Genomic DNA, 8,908 nt, shown 5'->3' with positions numbered 1-8,908 from the left:
TCTTCTCTTCTCATGAGGTGGCCAAAGTATTGGAGCCTCAGCTTCAGGATCTGTCCTTCCAGTGAGCACTCAGGGCTGATTTCCTTAAGAATGGAGAGGTTTGATCTTCTTGCAGTCCATGGGACTCTCCAGAGTCTCCTCCAGCACCAGAATTCAAAAGCATTCCCATCATCCCTGACCACTGGCCCTGCTGGATGTGAGACTGACAACAACCAGAAGGCCACCAATTGCCCCCTCGTAAATTAGAGGCACTTATCTCGCGCACAGATCTCCCTTTCTGTTACAAAAATCCTGTGTACTTACTGACCCTATCCCTTTCTCTCTGAGTTGGTCCTGCACGTGGCGACGTCCCATTGGGAACCGGAAATGCCGCTCACATTCCACTGAGTGGGTAACCCCAGCCCTTCACTCGCCCCCTGTAACCTCCCCCACTAGCCGGGCCACGTGACTCACACATTCCCAGCCCCCTCCCCAAAACCCGCTTCCCTCAGTCCAGCATTTGCTATTTTCCCGCCCCCTCAAGACACACTCTATGTCTCCTCCCCTATATGTTATCGCCTCCTTCCGGTCACCTGACCCGACGCGCCTCTTCTCCCGCCCTCTGGAAACCATAGAGTCTGAAATCGAACGGGGGGGGTGTTACGGACCGCGTCACGTGACGGGGGCGCAGGCCGGCTTCGGCGCCCGCCATGTTGTGTGGCCCTTTCGGGCGGCCGGGCCAGGCCAGGCGCCAGGGCCGGGGATGGCGGCGTCCTCGACCTCCTCCTCGTCCTCCTCCTCCTCCTCCTCCCCCCCTCCCCAGTCCAGCAACTGGCTCTCCGGGGTGAACGTGGTGCTGATCATGGCCTACGGGAGCCTGGTGAGGACAAACGCCGGGCGGGAAAGGCGGCCGGAGCGAACGCGGCTGAGAACAGCGGCGAAGGAAGGGCGGCCCCTCTCGGGGTGCTGAAGGGAGGGAGGGAGGCGAGGGGCTGGGGGGTCCCGTGAAGGGCGCGCGCGGAGGGACAGCAGCGTCGCCATGGCAACACGCGCCTCCCCTCTTTTCCACGGGTCTCTCTTTTTCCCATGCACGCCTTTGGCCCCGTCGCTATTTTGGTTACCTCTCATTCCCTTCTGTTCTCGTTCCGGTTTTGCCCTCACAACAACCCTGTGAGGCAGCAACTCCCAGATTTGCCCCTGCGAGGTAGGAGCTCCCAGATTTGCCCCTGCGAGGTAGAAGCTCCCAGATTTGCCCCTGCGAGGTAGGAGCTCCCAGATTTGCCCCTGCGAGGTAGAGCTCCCAGATTTGCCCCTGCAAGGTAGGAGCTCACAGATTTGCCCCTGCGAGGTAGAGCTCACAGATTTGCCCCTGCGAGGTAGGAGCTCACAGATTTGCCCCTGCAAGGTAGGAGCTCACAGAATTGCCCCTGCGAGGTAGGAGCTCACAGATTTGCCCCTGCAAGGTAGGAGCTCACAGATTTGCCCCTGCGAGGTAGAGCTCACAGATTTGCCCCTGCGAGGTAGGAGCTCACAGATTTGCCCCTGCAAGGTAGGAGCTCACAGATTTGCCCCTGCGAGGTAGGAGCTCACAGATTTGCCCCTGCAAGGTAGGAGCTCACAGAATTGCCCCTGCGAGGTAGGAGCTCACAGAATTGCTCTCACACTAACCCTGCGAGGTAAGAGCTCCCAGATTTGCCCCCACAACAACCCTGCGAGGTAGCAGCAGCCGGAACAGCCTGCGAAGAAGCTGCGCATTTTGAGAAAGCTTCACAAATTCTATGGCGGCATCAGTTTCCCCCTCACACACACCAACACAAAAGCTTGTGCTCAGTTGCTAGAGAGCATGAGACTCTTAATCTCAGGGTCGCAGGTTCGAGCCCCACGTTGGGCAAAAGATTCTTGCATCGCACCAGGTTGGACTAGATGACCCTCGTGGTTCTTTCCAACTCTAGTATTCTGCACTGGAGCGACCTTTGTTCGCCCTCTCCAACACTACACGGACACCTTGATGCCTTTCATTTCATCTGTGGGGCAGGTTGGACACGTTGTAGGTCCCTCTTAGGTTGATGCCACCTGCGGAAAAAGACTGAAGCGGACCTCTTTCGGGCAGCGGAATTCCAGCTTTTTGGAGCTACAATGACAAAACTCCTCCAGTTTCACATTCTGCACAAAGGGATCCTTCTGCAAATTCAAAACTCTCACTGAATCCTTTCCATTTTTGCTTTCTTTTTCCTTGAATGGGTCTTGACTGCCTAGAACCGGCCCTACAGGGAAACCAGCCGTTCCAGTGCTCAGTACTGTGGTGCCTTCTCACGTCTCGGACATGATGCCCAGGTTGATGGCAGCCCACAATTGTATTGGGCTCTTGTGCCACAGCATCGCTTTGCTGGCTCATGTACAATGTATTCTCACTATAGATACTGTATAAGCGTGGAGGAAGTAAATCCCTGTGGGCAGATTGTGGGAAGGGGTCAGGATTGCTTCAGTTCTGTGATACTGTTTCAGCATTTTTTCCGTCTTTTTCCCCAGGTCTTTGTGCTACTCTTCATATTTGTTAAGAGGCAGATCATGCGCTTCGCCATGAAGTCCCGCCGTGGCCCCCATGTGCCAGTTGGGCAGCACGCACCAAAGGTTTGTTGGCAGGCAACCCTGTTTTAGGGTTAGAAGGGCTGGGGAACCTCTGGGTTTAGGAGCTGTGTGCCACTCTCCAGGCCTCTCTCCTTGTCCCTTGGGATTCTCTTCCTACACGAGACTCAGACCAGATAAAATAAAGTGCTTCTTTGTGTAGCACATAGTTAAACAATTGCACTCGCTCCACAGGAGGCAGGGAGGGCCACCAACCTGGATGGCTTTCAAAGAGACAAATTCATGGAGGATAAAGCTGTTGGTGGCTCTGCCTCCATGGTCAGATACAGAAATTCTTCTGAATATCAGTTGCTGGAAACCACAGGAGCAGCATTAGAAAGTGAAATATGAAAGCTAGGAGCTCAGTGGCACCTTAAACCTAGGTTACGGGTGCAACGATGGAATGTCTAGGCATGCTTATTTTATAACAAGAATGTAAAGCTGAAAATGAATGAACTGCAGCTAAAATATTTTTCTTGAAAGGGAATGTGGCCCTCTGACTGAAAAAGCTTCCTGACCCTGACTGATGTATAATCCCTGGTTGGGAATATAAGGTCCTGAAATTGAGCTGTATGAATAAAAATAAGTACTGTATTGGGGCTGGGTGATATCTAGTTTTCAACATTGTGATATATCACCAGCTAAACCGCATGATGTATCGATATATTACGGTGTCTGAAATACGAATGGAGCATTGGCTGGCTGTACGGCTTTTACCGCATCGTGATTTTTGCCGGCGCCTGCTCTTGCGATTCGCTGGCCCCTGCAGGAGACAGCGGAGAGCTGAGCCGGCAGAGTTAACAGGGGCTGCTGGAATCAAGAGAAGCATTGCCTGGCTTCACGGTTTTTCCCACATTGTGATTTTTTGCCTAGCAAACACACACAGTGATTTGCAATACAGTGGTACCTTGGGTTACATACGCTTCAGGTTACAGACTCCGCTAACCCAGAAATAGTACCTCGGGTTAAGAACTTTGCTTCAGGATGAGAACAGAAACCGTGCTCCGGCGGCGCAGCAGCAATGGGAGACCCCATTAGCTAAAGTGGTGCTTCAGGTTAAGAACAGTTTCAGGTTAAGAACGCACCTCTGGAATGAATTAAGTACTTAACCTGAGGTACCACTGTATATTGCCAGGTCAGAAATTATGAAACTGATATAACGATACAGACTTCAGACCAGTTTTGGGCAATAAGTTGTTATATTGCCCAGCCCTAATAAGTGTTTAGGAGTGTTTAGTTTAGAAAATGAAATGACTACTGGCAGGGGGAAACTCTGAAGACTTGACAATATTTATTATTGTTTATTATCGCTTTGTACTATATCGTTTGGCTCAAGTCAGCAAGCATTGTTCTCCCCAGCCCCATTTTATTACCACAGCATAACATAAGCTGACTAGCCCCTCCCTCTTTTGCCTCAATAGGAAGATAGGAAAGTATCTTATCCCAAATCAGATCATTGGCCCATTTACCTTGGTATTGTCTGTCCTGACTGGCAGCAACTCTCCAGGACTTCAGGCAGGGAGTCTTTCTCTCCCAGTCCTGCCTGGGGGTGCCAGAAATTGAACCTGGGACCTTCTGCTTGAGAAACAGGTGCTCTATCCACTGAGCTATGGCCCTTTCTGATGATGCTGTTTTGCCTGTCTATGGGTTAACGCCCAGAGAATGAGCTTTGCTATTGGTCTGTTGGATCTTCTGCATTCCTACCTGGAAGTGGCTATCTTCAAACTTCACCCAAAGCAATCACCGATGTCTGGTTGGCACTTAGAGTTTTCCCAGGAAGGGAGATTGGCAGTGCTGTTGCAATATTCATGATGCTTCATTTAAAAAGATTTTGATTGGTGCTCTCCCACTGGCGTCCCAGCCATGGGCTTTCCTTGGCTCTGCTTTTGTTGAAGACCATGGCCTTCCAGATCAGGGCCACCCCTACCATCAGACAGAGTGAGGCAGCCTCAGGTGGCTGGTCTTTGTGCGCTACTTAAAGGGGAGCAAACTGTTAGGCTTATGGATACCTGTGGGATGTTTTGGTGTGTGTGCCGTGTGCCGTGCCCCTCACCTCTGACCCTTCCCCTTTACCTGCTCAGGGCCTGAAGGAGGAGATTGACATCCGACTATCGCGGGTTCAGGACATCAAGTATGAGCCCCGGCTGCTGTCCCACGACGACACTCGCCTCCTTCAATTGGAGTCGCCTCGAAGCCCATGTACTGTTTCCTAATTCATGCCAAGGGGGTGGGAGAAGAGGGCATGAATGTTCACAGAGATGCCAAACTGACTCAGGCCTCTGGGCTGTCTTTTTTTATTGCAGTTTGCTATAACTACATGTACAGGATGAAGGCCTTGGATGCCATCAGGGATTCAGGTAAGCAAACAAATGTTAAGCTGGCTGGCCTGGTGGCTACAGTTCCTGCTCGTATTCACACTCTCTCTGTTCCCCCCTACACACCATAGAGATCCCCTTCTCCTCTGAAGGCAGGCACCCCAGATCCTTGATCGGGAAGAACTTCCGCGCCTACCTGGTGGACCTTCGGAACTCCAGCACCCCCTTCAAAGGCGTCCGCAAGACTTTGATTGACATACTCCTGGATGGGTACGAGAGCGCCCGTTACGGCACAGGGGTGAGTAGTCTCTGCCCAGAGTGCTAGGGACTCTGGGACTTCAAAAGCATCTTGAGAACTCCTGACTGCACTCCCATCATCTCTGACCATTGGCCATGCTGACTGCTGAGGTTGATGGGAATCCAAGAACGTTGTTAAACCACAACTCCTTTAATCCCTGAGGGCGTTGGGCTGGGGGAAACTGATGCACTAGCACTGAAAGCATTGGCTTCTCCTTGTCCGCCTGTGGCGGACAGCCTTAAAATGGGCCCTGCCCCCTTTCCCCTTTAGATCAGGGGTAGCAAACATTGGGGGGGACACAAATACAACCTTTGTCTGGACCTCTGGATTCTCCTCTTTCCCATCCATATCCCCCAGCTGCCTGATTTGTGCCCTTGTTTGATATTTTTGCCCAGTGTCCTAGAACATCCTTCTCTGGGTGGTGAATCAAGAGTGCTATGTGTAGGAACTATGCACTGTGGGTTAAACCACAGAGCCTAGGACTTGCCGATCAGAAGGTCGGCGGTTCGAATCCCCGCGACGGGGTGAGCTCCCGTTGCTCGGTCCCTGCTCCTGCCAACCTAGCAGTTCGAAAGCACGTCAAAGTGCAAGTAGATAAATAGGTACCGCTCCAGCAGGAAGGTAAACGGCATTTCCGTGCGCTGCTCTGGTTCACCAGAAGCGGCTTAGTCATGCTGGCCACGTGACCCGGAAGCTGTACGCTGGCTCCCTCGGCCAATAAAGCGAGATGAGCGCCGCAACCCCAGAGTTGGCCACGACTGGACCTAATGGTCAGGGGTCCCTTTACCTAACATTTTACATCTGTTGCCCCACCCACTTTTGCTGTTGCCACCCCCTCCCCTGCTGGCATGTGTTACCCTGAAAGGAATGCAGCTATTGGGATGGGGGGGGGGGGAATCCCCAGCCACCTGCTTTTGTTGCAGGCGTTCAGTTCCTTGGTGTGATCAGAGGTGGCCCGCGCCTGGCATTTCTGTTTGTATGCGTATTTAATCTGTGTCGACTGTGGTAGCAGCCAGGATAGCCTTTTGCTCTGACAACAGCGTTGATAGACACAACACCCAGCTGACAGAATCCACATGTTCCTTGCAGATCATCTTTGCCTTCAGTTTGGGACGTGTGTGTGTGTATATGTGTTTGTATGGTGCAGGGTGAAAGATGCCCTGGCGCCCCATCCCCATGACGTGTGTGCTGCTGATATGGCCATCTTTTGGCCCTTCTCCAATGCCCAGCTAAACGGGGTTGGAACACTCCGCAATCACCCGTTCTCTTGGACCCAGAAAGCTACATTTCTCTATGAAACGGGCTGAGGGGTGCGCCTGATGCTGTTGTACTTTGAATTCTTTATGTCTTCTTTTTGCCTCTATGCTTCGTAGGTGGGAGGGAGAGTGAGATGTTCCGGGGCAGGCATGACCCACAATGCTAAACCACCTGATATTCTTGACCCACTTTTGTGTGTTTGTTTGTTTCCCAGACTTTCGGGAAGACGGAATTCCTCAAGTACCAGGAAGCTCTGTATGAGCTGGCGGCAATGTAAGTCCTGGGGCTGGGGTTGTTCTTTTGATAATCGCCTTCCATCTGGGAGAACTGTGCAGTGTGCTGGGAGACCTGTAAATCCCTCGCACAAACCGGCAACACTTTGCATAGCGCAGCGGTAGAGCATCTGCCTTGCAAAGGGAAGGTCGTGGGTTCAAATCCCGGCATCTCCTCTTCCCGAAATGAACAAACCCAAGTTAGTTGCATCTATGAGCTTCACTAGGGGACGCGGGTGGCGCTGTGGGTTAAACCACTGAGCCTAGGATTTGCCGATCAGAAGGTCGGCGGTTCAAATCCTCGCAACAGGGTGAGCTCCTGTTGCTTGGTCCCTGCTCCTGCCAGATAACATAATGCATTGTTTTCGCAGTTGTATGCATTTCTTTGCCTCGATACCTTCTGTAAGTGAGGGACGCGGGTGGCGCTGTGGGTTAAACCACAGAGCCTGGGGCTTGCTGATCAGAAGGTCGGCGGTTCGAATCCCCACAACAGGGTGAGCTCCCGTTGCTCGGTCCCTGCTCCTGCCAACCTAGCAGTCTGAAAGCACGTCAAAGTGCAAGTAGATAAATAGGTACCGCTCTGGCGGGAAGGTAAACAGCGTTTCCGTGTGCTGCTCTGGTTCGCCAGAAGTGGCTTAGTCATGCTGGCCACATGTCCTGGAAGCTGTACGCCGGCTCCCTCGGCCAATAAAGCAAGATGAGCGCCGCAACCCCAGAGTCAGCCACGACTGGACCTCATGGTCAGGGGTCCCTTTACCTTTACTATGAGCTTCACTGGATACAGCGCTTATGCAGCCGCTCTCTAATCCGGCAACTGCTCATTTCCCTCTCCCCCTCTCTTCCGGCGCAGCATCAAGGCCCGAGGAGGCAGCAGCCAGCGGCAGCACCAGTCCGCAGCCAAGGACCTGACCCTCTCGCCTGACCTTTCCGGCCCAACCACCATCCAGGTCACCTACCTGCCCTCCAGCCAGAAGAGCAAGAGAGCCAAACACTTCCTGGAGCTCAAGAGCTTTAAGGACAACTACAACACGCTGGAGAGCACCCTGTGATCCTCACCCTCAATGCACAATGGGGCCAGGGCTTTCTCCCTTCTCAGTGGCACTGGCCTGCGGTCGGTTGGCCCGCCAGGACCAAGAAGACTCTTCTCACCCTGTCGTTCTTATTTTGCCTGCGCACTTGGGCTGCCATTAGCTGCTGCCAGGTGGCGTTTCAGTGGACAGTCCTGTGTGAAGCATGTTGCTGCTTTGGGGTGGGGAGTGTCCTGAGTTTTCCCTTCCCTCTCCCACCCTGTGTGGTCTTGTAAATATATCATTCCGTTACCTCTTTTATTTATTTAAAAAGACACAGCCTCCCAGGCACGCCTCTCTCTCCCTACTGTCCGCCGAAGATGCCGAGAACGAGCAGAGGGGCTTGTTTTTGTCATTTTATTAACTCTGGCTCCTCGTCCTCCATCCCCTTCCACCGTGGGGACATTGTTTCTCTCCTCCCCCCCCTTTTTTCCAATATCATTTCCCTCCCTCAATTCTTCCCCCATGGCTTTGCCTTGCAATCTTCCCCATCTCTACCTTCCAGCCAGCGAGGAAGAAGCGAAGGTCCGCAGCCACGAGCACAAGAGGCGGCTGGGTTGTAAAACAGCCACGTTGGGACGGCTGTTTTTCTGCAGTGCCATTTTGGAGTGTCGCGACGAAACGGCTGCTTGCCGCCGTGGGTCCTGACCAGGGCCCCTGTTTTCCTTTTTGTCTACTTGCCGTTGATGCGCTGGAACATCAGTGCACCCCCAACACAACCATGGGGATGTCCCATTCCCCCCTACCAACCTGGGTCTCAGCACAACAAGCCTTGCTTGCCCCTCTTCAGCCTTGAGAGAGAGCCGGACTGTCCTTGTCTGTTTCTGAAAACGTCTCTTTAATAAAGCAGACACTTGCACAGCCATGGGCTCCTGGTTATCTCTTCTGCAAAAGAGCAGTTCTGACTTGGATGTGGCTCCCAGGCCCATCACTTTCTCTGTCTCCAGGAACTTTTGAGTCACACCTGGAAGGGCCTCCTAGGATACGCATTATGTCCCCTGCACTCCATTGCCGTTGAAAAAGATTCCCTGCCTCTGCTTTTAAAAGACACAAGTGTTGACTGGTTCCTACTTCAAGGAGAGAGGAAACCAGCAG

General features: G+C 52.8%; 1 protein-coding gene across 1 annotated transcript; it reads left to right on the top strand.

Moving 5' to 3' along the window:
• Nucleotides 1-673: 673 nt before the first annotated feature.
• LOC310751827 (protein C1orf43) lies at nucleotides 674-8,676 on the top strand. Its single transcript, XM_083591552.1, has 7 exons — nucleotides 674-859; nucleotides 2,509-2,610; nucleotides 4,686-4,803; nucleotides 4,908-4,961; nucleotides 5,051-5,217; nucleotides 6,689-6,747; nucleotides 7,597-8,676. Exons 1-7 carry the CDS (start codon nucleotides 743-745, stop codon nucleotides 7,793-7,795), a joined length of 816 nt encoding a protein of 271 aa, XP_083447678.1. The 5' UTR covers nucleotides 674-742; the 3' UTR covers nucleotides 7,796-8,676.
• Nucleotides 8,677-8,908: the final 232 nt, after the last annotated feature.

The sequence above is a fragment of the Podarcis filfolensis genome (genome assembly GCF_964270895.1).
Source record: "Podarcis filfolensis genome assembly, chromosome: 16".
In the NCBI taxonomy this organism is placed as follows: Eukaryota; Metazoa; Chordata; class Lepidosauria; order Squamata; family Lacertidae; genus Podarcis; species Podarcis filfolensis.
The sequence above is the reverse complement of the archived record's forward strand: the minus strand, read 5'-3'. Positions and strand labels throughout refer to the sequence as shown.

What these genes read in the sequence shown, in the direction of transcription:
- LOC310751827 (XM_083591552.1), top strand. Translation starts at nt 743, where the DNA reads ATGGCGGCGTCCTCGACCTCCTCCTCGTCCTCCTCCTCCTCCTCCTCC. An exon ending in TTGGGCAGCACGCACCAAAG is followed by an intron (nt 2,611 to 4,685) that starts GTTTGTTGGCAG and finishes TTACCTGCTCAG; the next exon opens with GGCCTGAAGGAGGAGATTGA. An exon ending in CTGTATGAGCTGGCGGCAAT is followed by an intron (nt 6,748 to 7,596) that starts GTAAGTCCTGGG and finishes CTTCCGGCGCAG; the next exon opens with CATCAAGGCCCGAGGAGGCA.